The following is a 27,452-nucleotide window of genomic DNA, read 5'->3' as shown; positions in this document are numbered from 1 at the left end:
GGGAGACAGACAGAAGTGGATGGCCCAAGACCTGGATTCACAGCTTTAAAAGTAGGAGCGGGATTTTGAGTTTGGGGCAATTCTTCCCCAGGCCTGGAGAGAGTGAGGTGGAATATAGCAGACTTTCTGTGGAAGTTTTTACTCAGTGGGGAGAAAGAAAAAGGAGCATTAAAGGGTGGTGAGTCCTACCTTGCTTTTTTTTTTTTGCTTTGTTTTTCTTTTTATTAAACACTGTAAATATGCGGGGCGTTTATCCACACATGGCACAGAAGCAGAATCTATTACAGAAACTCTGAGAGCATGTTGTTAAATGTAAGTTGAGCCTCTAAATTGAGATTGAGAACAGCAGCAGCCACTTTTCTATAGAGAGGGGGGATTTCAGCTGACTGCAACATACATGAGGCACTATTAAAAGTTTACTGAGATAATGTTGCTGATGATTGCATTTCTATGTCATTTTAATGTTGTGAGCCGGGTACAGAGGTTTTTCAGGTATTTGCAGATGCAAAGATCAAACGGAGGAGGACAGGGTGTAGAAAGAAGGAGAGAATAGAGGTGAGGAGTAGAAAAAAAGGGGGTTCTTCAAACTTCAATGGGAACCCGTTTACTGTTCAGAAAACTCCTGGGACATCAGGTTACCTTTTCTTTTTCTCCCTCTCTCTCTGTCTCTTTCTCTTTTTTCTATCTGTCGTTCTCTCCACTCATGTTACACAATTCTCAAAAGACTTGCAGATTCTGATGAGCTCCAGTGTCCAATATGAAGCATGTTGAGGGTGTCCTCACACCTGGGTGGGGCTTGTTGTTTATAAGGTGTGCTACTAATCATTTTTTCAACTCTTTAAACTAAATTTTTAAAATTGTGTTGTGTATGCGTGCGTGTGTGTGTGTGTATATGCAAGCAAGCGTGGGTGCTAAACACAGACCTCACGCCTGCCACTCCTACGAGGGAATTCCTTTCGGGGTTTGACAGGAGAGGAATGTCACAGTGAGCCAAAGATTACACACACAAACAAACATGAAGCAAATCAACAGTGTCACTAAAGGCTTCACCTTTGTCATATACGTGTGGCTCTCTGTGAAAAACACATTCATTGGTTCTAATATAATGTGCCGAGGATGCTGTTTGGTTGTGGTCCATAAAATCACCAAATATCAACACTGATATATCAATATAGGTATCATATAGATAGGTGTTATGTTTTGTCACCCACCAACGTACCTGTATTATCTGCTTCAGCAGCAGTGTACTGTATTTATGCACCTTTGTGTTAGATAATAAAATAAAAACAGCTGAGGTTACTGCAGATTGGAACGAGTAAAGAAGTAAAGTTTCTTTAAAAACAGTGAAGTTATAAGTAAATGGCTGATGTTACTGGAGGGGATGTGATTGCCTTCATCTCCTCTCTGTTGGCCCTCTGTTGGCAAAGTGCTGCAGCAACCTGACTATATATCCTACATGACATGCTCTTCTTTATGGTTAACGCAGGAGGAGTCAGCCAAGGCTTAGTTAAAATGAATGTTTTGTAAGTTAAAAATAAAAATAAGATAGGCCGTAGTCAAACTTCAGGTCTGAAATGAGTTTTCTCAAGCAAAACAGGTTCTTTTTCTGAAAGGGAAATCACAGTAACTGTTATTACTGATTATATCTAGAGTACGCCTTGTTGACCTAGCTGCCGGTCTGCCATCTATGCAGACCGACCTGGACACTTGCTAAATTTGTAAAAGTCCAATTTATGACATATCTCTCTTTTTGCTTTTACCTTTTTTTTCTCTAATAATTAGAAAACAAAAGGTTTTCCTGTGTGTAACTGTGTTTGCAATTGAAACAGAAATGGTTTTACCCTGTAAATCTTTCAAACCTAGCAATGCATCCAATGCCAATGCTAAAAACAACTTAAGCCATATGAACTACCGTTCGTATATGTATGGAGGGCAGATGGACAGTGCTGTTTTCCCCCGCAGACAAAGATGTCTGTGATTATTCATGACCCTCTCAGGTTTCCCTTTGAAGCTGAGTTACAGCTTTCCCTATGTTAGCACCAGTGTGTGCAGTTGTGTGTGTGTGTGTGTGTGTGTGTGTGTGTGTGTGTGTGTGTGTGTGTGTGTGTGTGTGTGTGTGTGTGTGTGTGTGTGTGTGTGTGTGTGTGGGAGGGAGAGCGTAACAGAGTAACTCTTTACAAATGAACAAGTATTAAACTACTTAAACAGTGAAGAGGAACATATTCATGTGCAGCAAAGAATGGCCATAAGGAAACATACTGTAGAGTGTTTTTATGTCACAGCTATTTACCCAGAAAAAAAAATAACCGTGTTGACCTTTTTAAAGTTACAGACCAGCGTAATACATTTATCCCTTCTTGTTCTACATGCTGCATTTTTATCATTTTGTCAGTTTAAGACTCAAACACCACTGACAGCTTGTTGCTCTGCTTGCTATGTGGACAAGTGACATAATCTGAATCTGCAGTCACTCGGATTTTGACAAGAACAGGATCCACCCCTGAAACACATAAAGGAGGAGATGATGTGGGCTGTCTAGACTGAATGGTTGTATAGGACACCTGGGCAAGGGAGAGGCTGTGACAGCACACCTGTACTGTCAGTTTATCTTTGATTCTTTAACCCGAGGCCAGCGACAAACAGCTCTTAAAGTGACTCTAGATTTGCAAACACCATAAAATAAACATAATTTTAGTTGGGTTTTCAATGAACAATGAAAATTTTTATTATATCTCTTTTGATGGACATCTTTATTTAAATTATCAGTTGCACTTTGATTATTAATGTGACTAAACTGTGTGCCAAGCATTAGGATTATTCATGCAGTAATCTGCAGGCTAATATAGGATGGGAGTCATGTGACGCAATTTAGGTGACGTTTTAAAACCCACAGCTTCATGCTACTTCAGTAAAAATACCGTATCACCAGATTACACTCAAGTACTACTTGCAGAACTAGAAAAAACGGGGCGGTGCCAGTTGGCAACAGAATATTTAAAGGTTTCTTCACACTGGATGATAATGTCTTATCAGACCACAAAAGCTGAAGGCAGAATAATCACAATCCTTAATAATCCTCAGTGGTTAATTGCCCAATTAGTGACAGGTAGAGATTTTCAAATACCTGCATTTACACCTGCCCACAAGCATTATCTGCACACCTGATCAGCCTCTGAATTGCTTTGCAAGCCTTTTCCATGCTTCATGATTCTTCATGCATCCTTTAGAGTAACACTTTTCGTAGCATTACACAACAGGTAGTAAAATTAGTAATATTGTGTGTATTCTAAATCCTTATGTGCTACAGTGTGGTGAAAATATATCATTGGTGATGTGAAGATGAGATTTCTTGATATAAAGGCTTATTTGATTATTTTACCATAATTTTACAATTTAGTAAACTAGTAGTTTTAAGGTGTAGGTTTTGTTAAAACTGTTTAAGTCAAACTTTGACTTTAAAAAATGAATCTAATAACTAAAATTTATTAGGTGAAGGAATCTCGTTTCTTTCTCTATGAGTGATGGTTATGCTCGATAAAGCAGAAGGAAGCATCCCTCTTTCTCGATAGTTCATGGGTCAGAATGTAAACCCAGGGCGCTGGTTATCTTTTGGGTCAATACACAAAGTCGGGTGAGAACATCTGGCGTAAAGTAAACTAGTCGAAGGGTCTGTCTGAAATCAGTGGGAAAGGTAAAAGGTCAGAGTTGGAGGTTATACCTCTGTGCTTGTGTAGGAAAAGCGGGATCTGGAGGCCACTGCAGGTCAGAATCCCGAAGGAGCTCTGAGCAGAACAGACAAAAAATATATATATAAAATATCGGAAATGTAACATCAGCTTTCTGCTGTAATTCTTGTTGACATCTCTTTTACAAACATCTTCTCACAATGTTTGGAAGGAAACGTGTTTAACAGAAATCTCAGCTAACATTGTTTGACATTTGTAACTTACTGGATTTGAACAGGGCTCTTGTCAAACATGTGCAGGATTCTTTATATGGACCTGGTTTTCTGCCCCTTTGCGCTGCACACAAACACGCTTCCGGACTTTTCCACAGATGAAAACTGAATCCAGTTGCAATTCTGTGTTGAAGATCTGATTTTGACAGGTGCTGCATCAAAGGGTTATGTCTGTGTGCTCTGATCTTATTTCTATCTCTATTGTGTGCATAGTACTATATATGCCTACAAAAAATACATCTAAATGTACTGACATGCCTGCTCATTCCACATAAATGCCTCTGTGACTTTTAGCTATGGCTTACTCTGGTTTCATGCATGTGCACGCAGCACAAACACAGTAGCTGAAAAATGGCCTTTCTTACAGCTATAATAACAGTGTTGTGGTCTTAATCTGTTGACTTTGTGTTTGTCTGATGTTGTGAATTGTTTCACTGCAACTCCTCGTTAGATGTGTGTGTACATTTGGATTAACGTGATGACACTGTCTCACTCTCACTTTCCTTTGCCTTTAACCCAATTGGTAGTTTAACTATAGCTTGTCTGGACATGAAACTTGCTCTTGTTGCCATCAACAGAACAAAATACTTGGTCTCCTCAAATATTTAGATTCAGTACAAAAGCCTCGTGAAAATAGCCTGATAGTTCACAATAGACCTTTTTTTGTAACAATGTTCTTTTTTTTACTCTACACAAACATCTCTTCTTATAAATTTTAAAGTGATACAATTTTCTCACCTGGCTATCAGAAGCTATCACAATACAGAGTGTAATAGTAACGGACACCAAGCCCAGCAGTGGGAGAATGGGGTTTGTCAATGAGTATTCACAAAGCGCATGTGTGTACATGTGTATGTATACATGTTTGTGTTGGATACCCTTCAAACACATAGACACGCCTTAGCCCCAAGGATACAAGCGAAGCCTCTCATTATGCACTCATTTTGATTCTGCCGATTTCAGAATGCACAGAATGCATGAGGATGAGCCACTGGCTAGTCGTAACAGATTAGCCTCCTGCACAGCCAGCAGGAGTTAACAAGGTGTTGTTCTACATATAGTTGTTTCAGCCAGACAGGATCCTGCAAAATACCAATACATCAAGGACTTTACAAGCAATTTTCTCTCCTCCAAACTATCCGTTTTATCTGTCATCGAGTTTTGTTGCAGTTAAAACTCACGGATTAATGGTGAGTCCTCAGGACTTTTGGGGAGTATGACGCTGCAGGCAGCAATTTCTCTCTGCTAGATTCTCTTTTAAGCCTTGTATTAAGCTCCATAGTAAATATTCATTTATCTAAACTCCTGTTCCAAGTCACTTACATGCAAAAAAACCATACACACACATAGAGCTGTGCTGGAAAGTAGCCACTTACTCTTTCACCAGAGCTCTGCTCACACAGTGAACATGGCATGCTGCTAACAGACAGAGGATGGGCCTGGGAGGTCCCATGCAGACAGGTGTTAGACATCAGCCAGAGGGGAAAAGTGTGGGAGGGTCAGGAAAGGAGGGAGATATGAAAAGGGAGATAGGGAGAGTGAGAGACATAGAAGCAGAGAGAGAGAGTGATGACAGCACGATGTGGAGACCACACAGAATAGAAACTGGTTCGGTCAAATCTTTAGTAAGAGGTATCATGGTACAATCAAACAAACACTGGGAGGGACAAAAACAAGATTCTTTGTACAATCTTGAGCAGATTCAGTGCACTTCTGACAAGCCTGTCTATAAGAGTGCAACAACATGGACTGCAGTAATCAGTGTTGTTTGGTTAACTAGAGACGAAGCTGGGTATCCTGGTTTTCATAAAGCTGGCAAAGTTCAGCCTCAAATTTGACTTTTTTTGGATGCATTAACAATATACAGCACTTATGCCTCCTTCAGACATCCACTAATGTCTTTCAGTCTGACTTAATGTGAAAGTATCTGTTTCATGTATGATTGTGCGTCATAAACACGTTTAAAAGTTAATGCTGCAGCCTTACTAGATAAGAATAAGAAACATTAGAAATAGCCACAGATTTCTTTTAAAACCGGCCCAGTCTGAGTGCCTGCCATTACAACAGACAGGAATGTGCTTTTTAACAATTTTAGCATTTTAGCACAAACACTAGAGCACAGATGGATGGTAGTTCTCATGCCTTGCAGACAGGCTTCCAAAAATCACCTAGTTTCCCTAATTGCCCCACAATGTTACATATATCACAGACTGAGATGTTAATAAGATTATTAAAGATTGAATCAGAAACTAACAGCACTGTGTTTTTCATGCAGTGAGTGAACCTTTATAAGCTGCTGTTCACTGGCTGTCTGTTCCACTGGACCAGGCGTATAGCAGTTATCGGTTAAGAATAAAACCATAGCTCCCAAATTAAAAAAAAACAAACCCCAACCTAATGCATATTTACCAAACCCAGAGTGAGCGCTGCTTTCAAAAAAGTGGGGCCAGTTTTTTCCTTATTATTATATTATTGCTGTCTTTTGAGGTGAGTTGGGTTGTGAACTTTCTGCCATTGTTACCACAAAGTTTTTGATTAAGAGTCACCAGTCAACAACCCTCTGGCAACTTCTTGAGAATAACCTGTATTTCTTTACTGTTTGGCGTGTGGTTGCTAGGGATGGGTATCGTTTAGGTTTTATCCGATACCGGTGCCAAACCGGTACTTTTGAAACGGTGCCGGTGCTTAAACGGTGCTCAAACCAGTGCTTAAAGAATGGAGAACACAAAATTGGTCCTAAAACCTCTCATGTTCAGCTGTTTTTTTGTAAAAAGATAACAATGTTAGCCTTTTCTGCAGCTATGGGGCATATATGGCATCACTCTTGGTTGGCAGCAGTGCTTAATCGATGGAAAAAACACCAATTTTGTCTAAAAACCTCTCATGTTTAGCTGTTTTCCACTTTTTCTTTGGTCATTTTAGCCTTTTTGGCCAGGGTGAAGGGAGTATCTGCCATCAAACAAGAAGACAGCCGCATGTAGCTATGATGATGTTTGCTAGTTCACCTTACATGCATTAATGTAATAACGTGGTTAGCCTACTCAACGTAAATTACACACGAACAACATTAAGCTACTCACGCAGAGAAGAACAGCTGCTGCTGCATCATCATCATTTCTGCTACACTGGCAGGGCTAGGGGCCAGAACTCTCCTCTTCGGGTTTTTGGGGGATGTTGCTAACTCCGGGTCTGATAACAGGCACCACACCCGCAGTAGATGCACTCGGTGTGAGGTCTCGCAGCAAGCTATCAAATACGGCGCATTTCTCGGCTTTTAAAAAAACGCTATGCGTCGCCAGGTGTTTCATCGGATTCGAGGTGTTACCTCCTTTGACAGTATCACAGTATCAGCTTAAACCACTTGTTGCTGCTGAGTTTGCATCGTTTGCTGTGAAGTACAGACAGACTTTGACCGCTTCGCCTTGGGCATTTCTAATCTGTAGCTCTGCTCTAAAAGAACGTACGTACCTGGACCCGCCTACTACGCTCGGAAACGTAAAATGATTGGCTAGAATCTAAAGTGTATCACAGCTCAGGGAAAAAAAGCACCGAAATAAAGCACCGAAATGTGCGCTGCTTTTCGGTCTGGTTACTACAGTTTATGACAGAACCGATACCGGTACCCATCCCTAGTGGTTGCTGGGGGTTGCTGGGTGAAATTAGTCTCAAAGAGAGTGCTTTTGACTGCTTTGCTAACAGTTTCACATGGAGGTTTTTGTTCCATATACAACTTTGGGAACAATTTCACCTGCAGACTACAAGCAACCTCCCACAAACGCTCTCCAATGAGTCAGAAAATATAAATTTAGGTGTGTGTATATGGGGCTTAGCAGTTGATTTCACAGTGACAGGAACCATTCACAAATGATCAGGGAATTTCCCTAGCAACTGGTGGTTGCCAAGCACTTGCCAACCAGTCTCTAGGCCTGTGTGACTGGGACCTAATGTCATGATCCTGGGTCCTTTTGTGTTTTCTCTTCGATTTTGGTTCTGTTCTTCCTCTGGTTAGCGTTTACTCTGTTCTGCCCGTGTGTTCCTGTATCTAGTCTGCGTTTCTTAGTTTGTGTCCTTTCATGTGTAAGTTCCTGTTTTATTGTGAAGGTCTGCGTCTTATGTGAGTGTTTTCAGTTTGCCTCCCTAGTCTCGTCATGTTAATCACTCCCAGCTGTGTTTCCCACCTGTGTGTAATCTCCCTGTGTTCTCTGAGTGTATTTAAGTTGTGTTTTCTGTCTTAGTTGCTGGTTCGTCTGTGTTGTTTCCCCTCGTCTCCCCGTATGTATTTCCTCGGACCTCCCTGCATCTTCGTTTCTGGTTTGTGTTGTTAGTTTCCCCAGTTTAGGTTTCCGGTTTCATGTTCACCCACCATTGCTGTTTTTACCCACTCCTGTAAATAAATACTCACCTGCACCAGAGCTGCCGCCTTTTGGGTCCTTTCTCCAACTCCACACGGCTTGCCCCGGCAAACCGTGACACCTAAATTGTTTCAATATTGCCTTTTTATTAAAATCTATAAAATATAACACAACCATTAGGGTAATTTTTGCATATTTTGCTTCTTTAGCGTCATGGAGCAATATTGGTTAACACTTCACCCTAGACCCCAAAAACAAAAGCAATTAATCAGTTAAATCTAAAAAGTATTATGAGAAAGAAGTGGAAGGTAAAACTATTCAGCCAGCCTTTCAGACTGTTTCCTCTGTATTTGTTGACTATGTTTTAAAATTAATTTGAATTAAATTGAAGCGTCATGAAGGGATGCAACCAGAACTACTTTCCATGTATTAAAGTTTCCTTTTAGCTGTCTGTCAAACGTGAGAACTAGTTGTGTTTCCTGTGTCGTATATGCTACCATTACCAAATTCAATTAAGAATATTTAGAGAAAATCTTGCGTGCATATCTTAATGTTTGACATAGCATATACTCAGTCTTGCGTGACCACACCCGTGCTCATGGCGACAGACAGACCGCAACATAAACGGTGCGTAATGGAAAGTTTTAGTCTCTTAGCAAGCACATCTGTCTATTTACGCCCATGTTTCACTTTACGTTGCGCTGAAATCTACCTGGATGACTCACTCGGGGGTTGCTCAGCTGCTGATTTGTTTACAATACCATGAGGTGGCAAAATTACACACATTTGTCTCCTCAGATACTGCTGTTAAAAATACTCTGCTAAAGGTTTGAGCACTAAGATTCAACTTCTCTACTCAAGTAGAAGTGTTGAAGTACAGGCTCTGGAGTGTAATCAAGCTTTGGAGGACATTGCTACCAGCTGGTTCTGTCCACCAGTGCAAAAGTTTTGGCGCGAGATATGTGAAGACTTATCAAAGTGTCTGAAATGTAACATCCCAACTTCCCCCTTAGTGTGTCTACTGGGCAGCTTAGATAATGTCACTTCAGAAAAGAATATAGCCCATATGATCTTCACTGCCCTATGCATAGCCAAGAAAACAGTCCTCATGAACTGGAAAAATAAAAATAATCTTAATTCTAACCAATATAGAAATTATCTACTAGATTACATTAGTCTTGACACAGCCTCTGCCACCACATTAGATCAATTGCTCTGGGCCCCTTTTATCAGCTCCATCACCTAGTGGGGGTGGGGGGTCATAGTTTGGTCCCGCCTTCACTGTTGTGATTGGTGAGGGGGTAGGGACAGGCTTAGGGCGTCGGGGGGTTCCCCGGAGGCATCTTCCTTGGGGAGCTCAACCCGGGGTAGCGGTCACGTCCGGTTGGGGGCTCTGTTGGCTCTCAGGTGACTGTTTCCTCGCGGCTGCGTGCAGCGGGGCTAGGGGAGGGTCTGTGCTGACGGACGTGGGTTACTGACCTGGCAACCTGGCTGCCCCTGGGTGGGTCCGGGATGGGCGTGAGGTTCTGGGGGCGCTCCGTCTCTGGGCTGGGGCCCGGGCCGGGCCTCGGGGGCTTGGGTCCTGGTTGGTGTGTTGCCGGGGTTGTGGGCGGGTGGGTGCATGGGGGCCCGGCCCTGGAGCAGGGTGCCGCCGGTGCGTCGAGCCGCCTGGGGGGCTCTTCAACTGGTGGGGGGGATGGTCACATCTTGCAGGAGCTTTCTTCTCTTCAGGAACTCTCTGCAGGAGGGGGAGATACAGGAGAGGTGGAGGAAGATCTCAGCCTGGGCGTTTACCGTCTTATGTAGTCTGGAAGATGTGTGGATGGTGGGGTGGGTGCAGTTTTCTCTGTGGTGGGGTTGGGTGGACTGTCCAGGGCTCTGTGGAGCCGGGGGGCGCTACTGCACTGGGCCCCGGTCTGATGGGCCTGGGCCCCCCTTCCCTGGCGGGTCGCGGAGGGTGGGAGTGCCTACTGGGGTCAGCGGGGGAGCTGGCCCCAGGGAGGGGTTACCTGCCCCTCCCTTCCTTCCCTCCCCATCTCCAGCTGCCTCCCTCTTCCCGCTCCTCCACAACCACCCACACATGCAGGGCCTTGGAGTGGGGGTATGTCACCAGGGTGCAGAGGAGGCTACCCCCCCCCCCCCCCCCCCCCCCCCCCCCCCGTCCCCTTCTGGCTGCCTCTGCCTCAATTTTATCCCACAACTTAGACATTCACATTATTCACACTCTCATTACACATACATATAGGATCTTGGGGGTGGGCACGATACACGGAGTCCAAATTACCATCAGGGTGTATACCTCACCCCTGACGTCGTTGCCCACCTCTCAATTTTAAATACACTTAGTCATTGAGGGCTAGCAGGAGGGACTATGCGCTTACCTGCTGCTCCTTGGCAGGTAGCTCCATGCCCTCCTGGGTTTTAATTGCACCTTAGAACACACATGCATCAACACTACAATGAGCGGGTGGAGGGAGGTTTGGAGTCTTCTCCCACCCCCGTTCTCTGCGGCCTGCTGGAGCGGGAGGGCTAGTAGGAGGAGTTGGCCGTCCGACTGCGGTCTGGGGTGTGGGGCCTCCCTGCTGCTGCGGAGTCGGGGTGGTCTGCCTCTCCCCACCGCAGGGAAAAGGGTAACACCACCTGGGTCTGGGTGCAATTCCCCCCTCCAGGGGCAAGGGTTCCTAGACCCGGTTTGTAGAGTACGCTTGGGGAGTGTGATTGTGTGTACAGCGTCTCTTTATGTCTGTCTCCACGTTGGTTGAGTGTGGAGTGAGTGCATATGAGAGCGTGAGGGTGGGAATGGATGTTTGTGTCTGTGTGTGCCTGTATGTCTGTGTCTATATGTCAGGTTGGGTATCAGACGCCACCTCTCTGGGGACACCTCAGGCCCTCCAAGGTTTGGAGGCCTATCTCCACCCACCACCACTTCCCCTGCCGGTGGCGGACTCCCTCAGGTGTCGGTGTGTTGGTGGTTCTTTGTGTCTGGGGGTGGGCGTCCGGGTACACACCGGCTCACTCCTTGGCGGCCGCTTGTCGGGGCCTGGGGCCTGGGGCTCGCTCGGGCCCCTTTGGAGGTGGGGTGCCCCCGGCCTCTCGGCCTGGGGCTCGGTCACTCAGGCGCAGCTGGGGGCCGGCGGAGCTCACGGGCGCGTCACTGCAACTCCCCCTGACTTCTGCTCCGCGGCTGCTGGGCGAGCCCTCATCTGGGACTCTCCTCAGCTCTTACTGGAACAGTGGCGCGGCTGCCCCTCTGTTGGTCTTCCATGGTCTCTTGTGTTCTGGGGGCCTCTGGATGTCTGGAGTTTTGATCTCCTCCATACCCGCTTCACACCCTGGAGGACGGGGCTGTGGCCCCCCCCCCACACTCCCTAGCAGATCATTACATGGAGAAACCTTTGGAATGCAAGCATGCTGATCCACACAGGTATGCACACATGGGTATTCACAGACGCGGACTAAAGCTTTCTTGGCTGCTGCCTCAAAGCACACTGTGCGCTGTCTATCTTGCGTGCTGCACAATATCGTTTATTATTTAGTAAATATTGATATCTATGACTAGCTAGTTTATTGTGATGGTGCTTTGTTTTCTCTATTATTATGTTGCTCTTTGTTGTTTGCTGTCTCCTCTGTTTGTTTGTTTGTTTGTTTGGTTTTTTTTTTCTCCATACAGGTGACCCAGGAGTTCTTTTGTTTTTTTTTTCTCTCTCTTCTCCCCCCTTCTCACCGTCTCTTCTCCCCTTTGGTTTACTTTCTTTCTCTCCCCCTCTTTCTCTCATTCATTCCCCCTGTCCTATTTATTTAAAAAAAAAAAAAAAAAAAAAAAAATGACAAAGGATGAACTGAAGCTCTGCCATCACGTAATGTCGCATACTGCTGTTTCTGATGTCATTTAAAAAAAAAAAAAGAAAAAAAAAAAGAAATACATTTTGTGTACATTTTGTGATCAGCTGACCTGTGCTGGTGTTTTATGTTGTGATCGGCCAAATGAATTATTAAGATATAAGCAGATCTTATAAGAGCCATCGTCGCTGATTCTCCAGCTTTGACAGCATAGATCTAGTATAAAGGCAGAATTCAGTGAGTTAATCTAATCAAAAACATCACCTTAAATTTAATTTGATTTGTGCAACCTTGATGTAACATAACACTGTCCATGAACATCACAGCTGCTCCGCACATTCGATTCAGTTCAGTTCAATTTTATTCATGCAGCGCCAAATTACAACAACAGTTGTCTCAAGGCGCTTTATATTGTAAGTGCCACAATAATATATTACTGTAAACTTCACCGCAATCCTGAAAACTAACCAGTTTAGCCTGCTCTCTCCCTATGCAGCCTTTGAATAATAACAAGTCAGTATACTTCAGTTTCTTTGAAGTATACTGACTAAGTTTTTTTTCCCCTTCTTGATTTCTTACTCTTTTTCATATTTGTCACATTTAAATGTTTCAATTCATTAAAAGTAAAGATAAATGATGATTTCATTTATTGAAGGAAAAAAAGCTGTCCACACCTACATGGCCCTATGTGAAAAAGTAATTTCCCCATAAAGCTAATAACTAGTTGTGCCACCCTTGGCAGCAAGAACAGCATTTAAGCATATGTGATAAGTGGCAATAAGTCTTTTGCATCACGGTGGGGGAATTTTGGCCCACTTCTTTGCACAGTTGTTTTAATTCCATCACATTAGAGGGTTTTCAACTATACAGACGTGAATTTATTGGTGTGTTTCGAATCATTATCCTGCAGCATAAGCAAAGTGCACTTAAACTTTAGAGCATAAACTGATGGATATTCTCCTTCAAGATTTACTGGAAGAGTTCATAGTTCCATCATTAATGGCAAGTCATTCAGGTCCATGTCTGACGGTGGGTATGATGTTCTTTTTATGAAATGCTGTGTTAGTTTCACACCAGACCGAAATAGTGCGAAAAGTTCAAATTTTGAGTTTGCCAGTCCACAGACAAGACGGACCTCCAAATATTTACCCAAATTTTTGTGCCTTTTTCTTTGTTCTTCTTATCCATAAATCATTAACACTAACTGTGAGTGCTGTTCACCACTGTTCCACGTTTTCTCCATTTATAGATAATGGCGCTCACCGCGTTTCACTGGAGTTCCAAAGCCTTCGAAATGACTTTGTAACCTTTTCTCAGCTGTTCTTGAGTTTCTTTAGATCACTGGATTTTAGTCTAGTTAACTCAAATATAGTGAACACATATGTAACAAAGCAAAAATCAGAAAAGGGACAAATACATCTTCCCAACGGTGCATGTGTTTGTATTGATATTACAAATATTCATATTGGAAGATGGATCAAGTCAGAGAATTTTTTAATCCTAAACCACTCTTTGCCATTTTGATTAGATAATACACGTTCCCCAACTGGACGAGTAACAGCATGAGTGAAACTCTGCATAAATGGTGTTTGAGTTTTACTCTAACAATAAAGCTACAATATGATCTAACTCAAGCCTGAAACTGCTGGTTTTCTGTTAAAGCTATTGAGAGAAGACACAAAGTGATGAAACTCCACGTTTTCCTTTCTTTTGAATGCTTTGTAACTCCCCATTGCCTTTATTTCCTCCCTCTGACCCTGTCCTTGAACTCTTCTTTGTCTCAGTGTCTGTTCCACTATAAACTTGTCCTTCCTTACTTTGCTTCTCACATGCTCCTTTATGTGTGTAATTCTCTAGATATCTTATTGCCCATATGCATCCCGCCCTCCAATATTGCTGCCTCTCCCTATCCCTTGATGTATCTGATTCCTTCCTCTCCATCCTTCTGTCTTCATCGCTGTCTGTGGCCAGACAGGCATTCTTGCCTCTGGCCCTCCTCATGTCTCTGTGCTGCTGTGGGATTTTTAGATGCTCACCAGGAAGGGGGAGTTATTACCAGAGCCGAGCCAAAAGATTAAACACTTGTCACGAGAAGATTGTTGAATGTCAAGGTCATAAGAACTAGGGTTCTGGAAAACATGTTAATCATTGTGTTCATCCTGACTTCAAGGCTTGGAGGATCAGCCTCCCACGTCCACTGGTCCAGTGCAGGGAGAGGGTGGGTTGATTGGGGATGGGCCCATTATGTGGAGAGAAAGAAAGGGGGTGAAAAATGGAGAGAATGGCTTTCACTAACAAAACTGTGATGCTCTGACTGAGGTTTTGAGTGACTTCCAAAAAACTGTCATGTCTTGAACTCGGCTGGAATCGAACAACCAACATTTTTAGTAAGATTATAGAAAGTAGTTGAGCAGTTTGGTCAGAAACAAAGTTATAAAACTTGCTTAATACATCTCACCGACAGCTGAGAGAGTGAGTGAGCCAAGATTTTAAATCTTATTGAACAAATTCAAAGCTGTCTGGTACTTGTTATTGTGAGTTCAAGAATTGTCTCCTCAGCGGCTGTGGTCTGAGAACACTTCGGCTTCATATTTTGCTCTCAGAAGAAGGTCCAGCAGAGTTTGGCGATTGTACATTAAGAGAGAGTTGACTCTACACTGGCGCCACTGTGACTTAAGTGTTTGCTTAGATGATCACATATTACTAATTCCTAAATGAACTTAAGTGACAGAGTCGAGGCCACTCTCCCTCCCATTGATCGCTGGTCGGTGCCCATATACGCCATCATCCATTTGATTAAACCACTTCCACTCCTTTTAGTTCGTCCCAGCAATCACTTCATGTTTCTCAGGGGTTTTTGGCACTGTGTGCTGGTACCCGTGATCGGCCATCAGCTCAAAGACCTCCTGGCAAACTTCTCGTTTCGGGCTGCTACCAATACTACCATCAGCCACTAAACACAAAAACATCTGCATCTCATGACGTCTGGTGATGTCATATTTTCATATCAACTCAGCTTACTAGGAGCAGGTACTGAAAAAGTTTCACCTAATGGAAACCGAGTGGAGTCAAGCCAGCCTAGAAGGTATAAGTGGAGGAGGGCTGCTGGTGTTCATGCTTTGTATCACAGGCGAATCACTCACGTTGTTCATTAATAAACAGTTTTGTTGCATGCTGACATTAATCTGATATTTTCATTGACAGTGGAATAAATTTTAGCCCTGTTTGTACAAACAAGCTTCGATTTGCTGCTTTTGCTTCCAAATTACTGCTGGAATGAAAGTATTGTTTATATTTTAGGTTCCTTTCACGAACGCCACAATGATTCAGTCTTTCTATTATGATGAATCAGTGTTCGACTTACTGTAAGACATCATGTGACAACAGTGGAGCGGTTGACGTCGCACTGCAGCCACGTCTTTGCTTTGTCTCAGGTTTACCCGTAAATAAAACATGACTGTGGAACAAATGTTGTCAAGAGATGAAATTGAATGTGTTGCTGCACGAAGTTTCGGCAACAAAGACTTTCAGGTCCAACAGTATAGGAAGAGCCCTGGGATTCTTGGAACTGTTGTTCAGTATTTTGGTCGCCCTTAAATGCCCCGGGGCTTTGTTGCATTGTGGGAAGCTGTGACTTAAAGTCAACATAAGTATGTTATTGCGCCTATATTCTGCCGGATACACTGTCAGCTTTTATTTGTATGTATTTGTATTTGTATCCTCTTGACACAACACTTTGACATCTACTTCTCTTGAGTAGTTTAATAAAAGTGTAAAAGTGAAGCCATATGCGGACACAAAGCCCAGTTATTCCAGTTCCAAGAAAAATTCATTCCACAGGAAATGCTAATAGAAATCCTGTTGTCCTTGTGTTTGGTGAATATAAAAAAGTCAATCACTTTAAGGCTTCTGAAGCAGAACCAGTATATATATTATTTTATCCCATAACAAAACATTTATGTATGCTCTGACTTCAGCAAGAGTTGGAAAGAAGAAAGACCCTCTCCAGTTAGAGTCTATGGATTTTATCAGAAAATGGTTGCGTAATTTTCCCCAAAGACGAGAAGATAATGGTCTGACCCTGTGCTTTGCACCTGCAAAGATGCACTATAGTGCTCAGATCTGCTTGCTGTTAGGCACAGAAACAGCCATGTACTCAGGAAGTTACCTCTGGCTTTTAACTGTGAGAGTAAAGATGAACACTGGGTCAAATTCCAGGAGAAAAAATTAAAAAAAATGGAGAGACAGATAAATGAGAGACAGACGGAGAGAAACAGAAACCCAGAAAGCACGAAACAGCAGGATGAAGATGCTGGCTCTTTGCCAGTTTGTTCCCTTTAGTTCCAACACCATGGCTCCCCTCTTCCCTGATATTCTCAAGATGCCCTCGGCAGACATACAGAAGCTTTTATTTTACAACAGCTGATGGCAAAAACAGCTGTGCAAAATAGAGTATATTCATAAAGAATCATTTAGGTGCTGTCCTTTGGATGGTTGCTTATCAATTACCATCCCCTACTGCCGTTGTCATTTACAGTCCTCTAACACTGCAGGCAAATGTAACTGAAATGTTTGCAGAAAGCCCAAAGCTTTGGTTTATTTAAGATGTTTTTTGAACTACTGAGCCAAATGTTCAGCTGATTGCCAGCATGCCTCTCTATGGCTGCCAGTACCATTTAAATGAACGCTCGGTCTTTTGATAGCTACTCATTTGCAGAGGAATACATTTTAAAGTTGTATGTGCTGTTACCTGTGCATAGTTAAACCCTTACATATTTTATTGTTGGACATAGTAAACCGATCGAGTGAATTCAAGTTCATGTCGAGACCTCATACTTTGTTTTTCCACGCTGTAGCATTTGCCAGCTCCACATTTTGCACACCAAATGTTATTTTGTTCTCCATATCTCGCATCGTTTGTCATCCCTGCGACGAGTAAAGTACTTTAGCAGGTTATGTGTGCCTGCATGTGTGACACTACCTGTCTCGTTCCCCCCGTGTCCTGTGGCTAAAGCAGCAAAGTTTGGTGGTTGAAGTATGTCTGATTTACAGCAGGTGCTATTGTTGTCCATGTAAATGTCTTTTTAACATAAAGACCAGGGGGCGGTGAGGAACAAGGGTGCAGAACAGTACGCCACACAGGCTTAAAAAATGGCAGCATCATAGTAAATGGAAAACTGAACTATCATTAAACTCCTCTAATATAGTTTGGTTTTTGTTTCTGTTGGTGGTGGCGGTTAAAATATATATTTTAAGTTAAACAATTAAATTCACTTGAGAAAATGATGGCTCTAAGGTTAAATGGCTTTATGCAGACAATTTGAATTACAAATTGGCAAAACTAATGCTTAGTTAAGACAACTTAAAAGGTAAAGGTCACATCTGGTATCAAGAATCACCAGATACAACCTGACAAACCAGGAGAGTGACAGAAAAAAGTGTGACAAACTGGGAACAAGTAATAAACAATTAATAAATAAGATAATATGGTTACACTGGTAAGATAAGTGTGAGACAGCAGTTTTAAGAGAAAGCTTTTAGCATGATGATAATCTTAAATTGGCAGCAACTGAAATCAGGAAAAGCACAAATGCCACAGAGAAAACAGAAAGAAGAAGTCAGCTGATCGAGGGTGAAATAACTCATAACAATGCTTCGGCTGAAATATGGAAGAAATCCACACTTTTAATGCGTAAGAGAGTCCAAACATTCTTTTAATTTTGGTGACTGCTGCACGTTTGCTGTGCCAAAAAATAGGAGTTTTAACGTGTTTCCAAGAAAAGACTCAGCCTTCCGAGAACCTTTGGGGAGTGTAATTTAATTGTTATTTTAACGCTGCATGACATCATTTTACGTGACAACAACTCGTGGCAGGTTGTTGTATCGGTTTCACATGGCAGCTAATCGAAACTGTGACACGTGATTTTCCTTCTGTAGGTGAAACATCGTGAATGGAAGCAGTGTAAGGATTATTTCGAAGCGTTATGTTATCGGCGAGTGTGTCGCTGTGAGGAGAAAAGTTCAAACTCTCTTACAACAGTGAGTTGTGACAAAAAGACTTTCATTTCAAACTTTCTCCAAAAAGCAAAACTCGTTTAGACTGAACACGAACTAGTCCAATTTTTTAAACACTGATAACATTTTTAGAGGAAATAAATATATCTTCAACATTTGGATGTGTGTTAAAGGAGAGAGCACGTTGACCTGGCGGTCATCCTGCCTGATAATTATTTCCAGTGGTTGACAGCAGGAGGAACTGTGCTCCACTGGGTTGATGAAAGACACAGAAAAGCTGTTTACCTTTCTCTGTTTTGCGCTCGGCCTCTTTTCTCTCCTCCTCCCTCTATCTCTGCCGCTGTCAGTCTCTCTTTCTCACCCCCTCATAATCTATGGCCGCTGTCATCGCTCTGAGAGAGCGGCGTGTGTTTGTTTGACACGCTGCTCCTGCATATCTTTTAACAAGGACATGTCACTAATAACTAATGTATCACACAGACAGGAAGACACCCTCGCTAACTGTAAACTAACCCCGGAGTGATGGCAGGCGATGCTCTCGTGCCTTCTTGTTTCACACGAGTGTGTAATGCTGTAAACTGTAGTCTGATCATTAGATCATCTTGTGGACTAGCAAAAAAAAGAAGTGTTACAAAGTCAGTACCAGTAACTGCGTGGCTGGTTTCCACTGTCTTTGGCTACATATGTGGTCTCTAAAGTCTTTTTCCCTTCCTGTTGCCCAATGATTAGTTTTCTAGGTCACAACCTGGCAGCTGTGTGACTAATGTCATCTTTTCCACTTGCTTTCATCAACTTTGGCAGTCTGGTTTGACCAGGTAGTGCCATGTGGTGCGTGGAACCCCAGCATGTGAAAGTGATGGATGACTCAAGAGAAAATGGTCTTGATTTACAAAGCTGACCAATCAGCTTATTGTGAAAAAAGGGAAGCTCCTTATATTGATGGATGAATCATAAAAGAATATTGAACTACGGTTTTGTTTATCCACCAGTGTATTAATACAGCATGTGTAGTGTCTGGAAATATGAACCATACAGGGTCTGTCCTTTCTCTGGTTTGTGGTTTAACGGTTTTGGAATGCCTCTGTCATTACTTGGCCACAGGACTGTCTCCTTCTAGCTTTGCTGCTCTTCAAGGTACAACATTTTACTTTTTATCACTGCTGCAATGATCTTCCTTCTCTAGTGTTTGATGTAGGGTGTTAGCACCTAAATCCTAAATCTAGGATTCTTTTTTCCAGGCTCAATGTGGGCGATGTTTTTAAACTCCAGTGTAAAACGCAGTAGTGCTTACACAGAATCGTAAAACAAACAGTTTAGGGAGGAGATGTAAATCCTGCTCAACGTTCAGGAGAAACACCAGCTTGTGTGTTTGTTTTTCTGTGTATTTGTGCGAGAAGGTCAGAAGGATAGTCAGGCCGATTCTGATGCAGTGCCGAAGTAATTCTGTAAGTCAGAGGTGTTCTGCTCTGACCTGTGTGCTCATGCTCTGCAGTGTTTACGCTCCACCAGCATTAAACATAAGCCACATATTTTTAACATGAGGATCCTTCACCATAGGCCTTGCAAATAGTGAGCGGCACATCAGCCTGGATCAATCAGCTCACTGCCTGTTTGGTCCGGCTCCATGTGTGCAGGGTGTGGGTGTTTAAGTGTGTGTATGGTTGTGTTTATTGAAGCTAAAATACAATACAAAACCAGTAGGTATGTTTTATAAAACTATAGCTGTTTCCATCATCCGTGATTACTTGATTGTTTTACTGATCAGCTGTCAAACTGACTTTTTGGCAGTGTTTGAATAAGTATTAACAGAAGACGTCGTAACAATAGCACAGCGTAAAAGTATTGGATGCTTGTTAAACGCTGCATTAAAAGATTTACACAAGTAAAGGGCGTGGATCTACTTTCAAAAGCTAACAATCACAAAAACAAGAGTATATGAAAAGCTTTGTCTAACCGCAGGAAAGCTGTAGCGTTAATATTTGAGTAAAGAGCAAAACTGCACCGAATACAGTACTCGAGTACTGCATCATTACCTTTTACAAAGCCAACAGCAGAAACATGTTTAAAGAACATTAAAAGTCAAGGACTTTAACATTCTTAGCTTGTGGGAAAATACCTGAAGAGTGATTTAAACTCTTTTAGCTGAGCTGATATTCCTAATGGGAACAGAGCCAGTGACATTTTGATATTTTTCAGCTGTTTGAAAGGTGGACGCTGGTCTGTTCAGACGCAACACTGACCTCTGCTGGTTATAAGTGCTACACTGCAAGGATTACAGCAAAACTGTTTTTTGCAAGAAAACTGTAAAATATCACGGAAAAAAATCAGGTTTCTTTTTTGTTGTTGTTGTTTTGTGAAGATTATCATATATCACTAATTGCTTTTTCTAACTTCCTCGTTTCTTTAATCTCCTTTCAAAAGGCTCCGCCTCCCACACCAAAGCAGTAAAACATGTTAAGTTAAATATTTATAACACTAATAAACTTGTGTTCCAGCACTAAGCAAGCAAAGTGAAACACCGACACAAGTTTAAAAAATAACAGTAATGCTGTCACACCAGCTTCCACTGACCTCTGTGACCTGCTGGGTGTTTGTCTGGAAGGAAGTGGGTGTATTCACACACAACGCGACGCTGTGCAAACGATCCATGAAAACAGCATTATGTGCATGTACACATACAGATGCATGGCACTATTTTCAGTGCATAGGTTCACTATGTAACGAGTAACACTGGATGAGGTGTTAAATGCCTCACATTCCAGTGTACGGAAAACGCAAGCTCTTAAAGTTAAACATGGTGAGTGTGTGTACACGGCATGAGATAAGGTTAGGTAATGATAAATTGTGTATGTCGGTAAAAAAAGGGTGGCAGGTTTGCGGGGCTGTCTAAATAAACGAAACCGCTTGTTAAGCATGTTTACATTCCTGATTGCTCTGAATGGCTTTTATGCCCATCTTGTCCCTTTGCAGGGCACTTAAACACATACTCCTTTTGAGTCGGAGGTTTGCCTTTAAGATTACTTTTCCTTTGATTTGGTTTGATCTGAAAAACGATAGCTCCAGATGTATTTATGAAAATGTCAACGCGTATTATATCTGACTAAAATAACATTTGCACAAGTATTTAGTGTGTTTTTTGTGTGTCTTTTGCAGAGCTGTAGTTCACGGAGTCCAGATGGCAGGCATGAGGGGCCCGACCTGCATTGGAGTCTGGCTCTAGAGTCCACAGGGGCTCACACTTCAACTGGACACATTCCACAGGTACCCTTAAACACTCACCAAGAGTAACACGTAAAAAGCAAGACATACTTGAGCAGGACCAAAGAAGTGCTCAGTGAATCAGAGCAAAAGAGTCAAACTAAGAACAGAACTAATGCCCCCTTAATGACAACGTCAATGATTCTGAATCTTAGATGTCACAAATGCACAGTAAAGGTAAAGTGTTACATTTTCCAAGTGGATTGCTCACTTAGAAACTATTTATCAATCCTTTCATACATTTTTCAGTGCATTTCAATTAGAAAATGTGTGAAACTTTTCACTTTAGACATTCATGTGACATTATCTCAATTGCGTGTTTGTGTTTGGTTTAGGACGTGTGCCCATGAGGTCGTCATCACTGGTCCTGCTCCTCCTGATCGGCGTCCAGGCTGTACTGAACATGGGAGGTGGATTGGCCCGGAGTGCCGGGGCACCCAACCACAAAGTAGGACAGCAGACGGCAGCCAATCACAGAGCAAGACAACAGCACACAGTAGCCAGGGACCATCTTACTGAAGAACACACTTCAAAGCAGCATCATAGGACCAGCCACCACAGGACCAAGAGGCCTCATCGGGCAGCTTTAAATGCAAAGGATAGGAGCCCTCTTGTTGGGCACTCTACGTTGGATTCCCTCCCTGACCCCTCCATCCCAGTGGTGGATCCCAAGCTCTTCTCCAAGAGACGTTACCGTTTCTCACCTCGTGTCGTCTTCAGTGAGGTTCCACCATCACATGATGCCCTAGAAGGTGAGGGCTATGAAATTGATGGAGTTAGAGGGGTGAGGGTAAGGCGCCGAGCAGGATCACGCACCATGCACCGAGGAGAGTACTCGGTATGTGACAGCATGAATACCTGGGTGAGCAACCTGACAAAAGCCACAGACATGTACGGAAATGAAGTGGAAGTGCTGCCCAATGTTACAATCAACAATGTGGTGAAGAAACAGTACTTCTATGAGACCACCTGTCGATCCCCTACTCAAAGGGGTTCTGGAAACGCAAATGGAGGGAAGCCGGGGGGTTGGGGTGGAAAACAAGGTTCCAAATCAGGCAACTCGGGCTGTCTCGGCATCGACAGTCGCCACTGGAACTCCTACTGCACCAACTCACATATTTTTGTAAGTGCCCTCACCACCTTCAATGAACAGACAGCCTGGCGTTACATCCGCATCAATGCCGCCTGTGTGTGCGTCCTCAGCCGGAAGTCTTGGGGAGGAAGACGGGGGCACTGACTGAGGCGGACGCCCGACCACCAGACTATGAACCGAGCACAAACATTTCTCATTAACAGCCACTGCAGCTTTATTGCTAATACTGTAATCCTTTCCCACACATCCAGACAAACACCCCCACTGACCAAAGCATCCAAACAACACACGTACTTAATGCAAACACACACATCCACACACTCGAACATCTGTCCAGCCCCTCGGCCCCCCGACCCTACCTCAGTCAAAGAAGTCCTGGTTGTTTTAAATTATGAGGACTGCATGTCATATTTATGGTTTATACAGTCAAATATAAAATTATATACCGTATGTGTATATATACAAAATGAATTCAAGCTTTTAATGTTGATGTTATTGTTGTTTTTGTGTTGTTCATGCTGTTATTTATTAAACACCTCAGTACTTGCCCGGTTTGTTGTGTCTGTTTGAGATCATGCTGACCGTCACACATCTGCAGGTCTGATCAACTCTGGTTGTTTTAACGTCTTTTAGCTCTTTGCTTTACAACTTTAGTTTCATTGTCTTCTGTAAACCATTACAAAATCCAACCAGCCGTTATAAACAGGTTCGATAAACTTTAGCGTTTAGCTCATGATAAATCCAAAAGCAGTAACCTTCGGGGAAACAAACAAGACACTAAACTTTATTTGATGTACTTGTGTTTTCTTTCTTTATAATCTTTGCTTATATTAAATATTGTAAGCATATTCACATATACAGTACCAGTTAAAGTGGGGACGAGAAATCTCAACATGTGCAGTAACACGGGGTTTCTAACAGTCATTGTCTTCTTTAAATGATTCCCACGTGCAAAAGCTAAAAGTCACAAGCCCAGACACTGAGTCACCTTAAATATTTTCCAAATATTGTTACCACATAATTATTATTATTATTCTATTTTCTTTTTTGTTCTTTTTTTTAATTCCCAAATTTCTGGTGACTCATGTCTCTGCATTAAGATATTCCAGCACCCAAAAGCAGAGGAGGCAGTAGAAAGACTTGTATGTGAACATCGATGCCTGAAGGAATGTGATTCATTCCATGCAGGCACGAGAGACGTGCTTTGCATTTTATACACACAGATTTATTAGCTGTGATGTTCCCAGTGTTCCCAGCAGTAGTGGTGACTTCTCGCCAGCTTGGCATACCGGTGTAAACACTACGGGAAGTCTCTGTGCATTTGTACTTGGAAGGAATGAATATTGCATAGAGACAGGTTCACAACTAAAGAAAGAATAGCAAACTGTATCTTAGCAAGGTACTAGGGCCACAATGAGTCACTACAACAGCTTTAATGTTTCTGATCTTAGAAAGTTTGGACACTGGTGGGAAAACATGCACATTTTTTCATGAGATAAGCTAAATGCAAGCATTTTTTTCACATGTAAATGCAACATCTAATACATTATTTTTCAATACCTTGTTTGGCCTTAATCAGATTATTAGGACTTGTGCTGCAAGTCAACTAATGCTTCTATAGCATGATCAATTTCAAACGTTTTGATACTCAGCAAGTGTGGCTGTGGAAATGTGAAGCTTACAAAGCCATGAAAGACTCTGTAATCATATCAAGTCAAACATGAACACCTCCGAGGTAAAATATCAATCATCTGAAATGTCAGGAAATGGCAATCAAGGGGAACTGAGGGGAAAAAGAACTAATGTGAAACATGTCTGCTAGGCTGGAAGGTTGCGCAAAAACCTCATTGTGACTATAAAGAAAGTAGCTTAAGGAAGTAGCCTTGACTTGTTTACAGCAAAGGTGTAACCCTCCAACCTCATCAAAAGTTCAACTCGAAATCTATTGATAAAACAATTCAGCTTTGGAGGAATGTTTGGTCAAAGAGATGAGATGCATTTGATGGTTAAACATAGACTAGAAATGTGCTTTTGATTATGTGACATAGGTGCTGATACAACAGATCAATGTTTCAAGCAGCGAAGAATCCACTATAGGTTGTCCTCACCGTTCTCTCCCACACAACAATGACTGTCCGGCTGCATTTTCAGTTTTCTATGGGGCACAATTAGTCTTGACTGAAGCTGTTGACTAAGGGATACGAAGTATTGATTATATTTGAGCTAAAGGCCCCTTGTGATGCATGAACTCCAGTCACCATTTTGCATATTCCTGTGTTGTTTCTTTTTTATTTAGGAAAATATATTTATCACATTCCCTCTCTACAAGACATGTAATCATAACAATAATTCATGGGCAACAGTGAGACTTTGTCATTTGACTTGATGTTGTGTTTTGATAAGATCTGTGACATGCTAATTAAATACACTAACCACAACACACCACCTATCACTGAAATATGAGGTCTTACTGAGGGCAAAGTCCTACGGAGCCCCGCAAGGGACATGGGAGAAAAAAAATTAAGACGCACTTTTGCGAGATCTCGCAAAAGTTCATCGTAATTTTTTTCTCCCATGTCCCTTGCGGGGCTCCGTAAAGTCCCGGACTTGGCCCATGCACTCGCGCATTCATGGCTAAAGCCTCTATTTAGGTGAGAATCTGCTACCCTCTTGTGGTCACATAGAGAACTGTACTTAACACTCAGATGAATAGCAGAGAACTTCTCTCACATAACTCTATTTCTTCCAAACAGCAGTTGAATTCTGCACCTCTTTTCACATCCTTGCCAGATACCTGGCTGCACTCTCACCTGCACTAACCCTGCGGGTTCACAGGTGCTTTTGAGCTCTGATCGTGTTGCCAGGAAACCTCATCACAGCAAGGCTGTCTGATCAAAGGGGGTTTTTTATGTTAAAATTGTGGCCTCAAAATACCTTTCACTTTGGAAAGAGCTGCTAACAGGCGGTCTGCTAACCCTGACATATTTTCCTTTGATTTTGCTGCAGTTGCTGTGAAGTTATACAAGACACTTGAAGCTTAAATCAGTGTCTCAAAGGAGAAGCAAAAAATCGCTTTTCTTTGATGAATCTTCTTTATGTGCACTTTTCTGAAATAGATTGACGTCATAGAGGTGAGCACGACTCAAAACAGTGACTCCATTACATTTCCATCACTGCACACATGCAATCAAAGAGTCTTTGAACGAAGCCCATTGTAGCATGCATTTGGCAGGGTGCAAACTGAGTGAAGCCACAGAAAATTCATTCTTGGTGTGACCAGCAGATGGCGCTACGCTGCCAGGGTTAGACAGTCTGTTTAAACGTGCCTACAAGTTTGGTGCTATGAGAGTGTTGAACATCTCTTCATTAATATGAAATATAAAATAAATTACAATTTTGCGTGAGGCTGCATTGATTTTACAGCTGGCAGGTCTCACGGAAAGGGCGAAGGCCTTCCTCCAGACCAGGATGAAACAATGGGCAAACATCTGCTCTTGATGATCCCACACATTCAAGAAACAAGAAACAAAAGTATGATCTGCTTACAACAGAACGCCAATAACAGTGATGACAACATGCTTCCAAAAAGACTCGACTTATACACGTCGCCTTCCAAGTAAAGTCAAACCTATCAGTCGCCTTGAAATACCAGAGCCATAATAGATCAACTCAATGATTGACCCATTAAGTATCTTGTTGAGCTATAAATGATCCAGCTGGTCATTTGTTATCTATTTTAGTGGAGGCTAAGACCTGCACATACTTTTCATGTTCACATGTTTGGAACTGCATAGCAACTGAGCCACTAACAGCCAACAACAGCGAACAAGCTGAGTGGTCTTATCAGCCTTTCCACTTTTGGAGCTGCTCTGAAAAGTGTCCAGTGTAAGCTTTGTTGTGGTTTCTTCATCTTCCACAGTTCCTCTAATGGGTCTCAGAACACAAATAGGGGTTTTTAACTGATTCAGTTTTGAGACAGATGCACAGGCGAATGACTGGAAACAGTTGCATGTTTTCTCTAAAATCTCTACCATGTCAGTTCTATCTGATTCTGCCTCCCCTTCAGCTTGGCAGACCACTTTGTTTCCAATATGAGGACATTTTTTGACCAGTGTCTGACTGCCACTGATAAAAAAAGACATAAATAATTTTCTTTGGCTGTTCTCCCTGCTTCCAATAGCTGTATGGAAAATATGTTGAATATGGTGCTCTGCAGTTATTACATGTCATCAATGACAAACATCCGACAGACGAGCTGCTCTTTCCATTTCATTACCTGCACATATAAGTCTGTTAATTATACAGTAATGGTTCTTTTCACCCAGTGATCCAGCTGCAATATAAAAATAAGAACACTAACAACCTGAACTGGTTACCTAACTTAGTAATTTCCATTATTATATATTATTTTGCTATGAATTATATCGTACGTAATACATTGTTTGAAAAGTGTCTTCACTTAATTATTTAAACAGATTTTAGTGACATCAATATGTTGACATATTTTATGTGAGTAGGAAGAAAATGAACTTGTATGAACTCATCCCACCAGGATTAGATTAAGCACCACAGGCAGCTAAGGATAGAAACTGTCTGTTAGCCCCCAGGCCATTCACTGAAATTTAGAAGTAGTAACTTAGCAACGAATAAATAATAAACGTGTCAATATATTATCAGACAATTATTTTTATTTTATGTTTTTTACCCATCTCTTTCTACACCAGGCCTAAACTGGTACATACTCTTTCTGGGTTTACAGGAAGTGTTTGCCTCAGTGATTGCTGATAGGAAATGGCCCAACACTATCGTGGCTGTTGCTGAAATCTTGAGTAAATCTTGTTATCTGTTGTGATTACAACAATAAACTGATGAAACATGCTTTTAAACTTAATGGCTGCGGAGACATACTTCCTTTGTTTACTTGCTTTTCCCCATA

General features: G+C 42.3%; 1 protein-coding gene across 2 annotated transcripts; it reads left to right on the top strand.

Moving 5' to 3' along the window:
- Positions 1-23,059, top strand: ngfa (nerve growth factor a (beta polypeptide)). 2 transcript variants are annotated; one of them, XM_085393811.1, is made up of 3 exons: positions 1-178; positions 21,319-21,426; positions 21,759-23,059. In XM_085393811.1, the coding sequence occupies exon 3, from the start codon at positions 21,770-21,772 to the stop codon at positions 22,658-22,660; it is 891 nt and encodes a 296-aa protein (XP_085249937.1). In that variant the 5' UTR covers positions 1-178; positions 21,319-21,426; positions 21,759-21,769; the 3' UTR covers positions 22,661-23,059. The 2 variants fall into 2 exon arrangements, with proteins under 2 accessions (XP_085249937.1, XP_085249938.1); XM_085393812.1 differs by lacking the exon at positions 1-178 and adding an exon at positions 282-555.
- Positions 23,060-27,452: the final 4,393 nt, after the last annotated feature.

This window comes from Rhamphochromis longiceps, linkage group LG20 (assembly GCF_057381845.1).
Source record: "Rhamphochromis longiceps isolate RC_006_pf linkage group LG20, R_longiceps_female_GT1.1, whole genome shotgun sequence".
Classification (NCBI taxonomy): domain Eukaryota; kingdom Metazoa; phylum Chordata; class Actinopteri; order Cichliformes; family Cichlidae; genus Rhamphochromis; species Rhamphochromis longiceps.
This window is presented reverse-complemented; position numbering and strand designations above follow the sequence as displayed.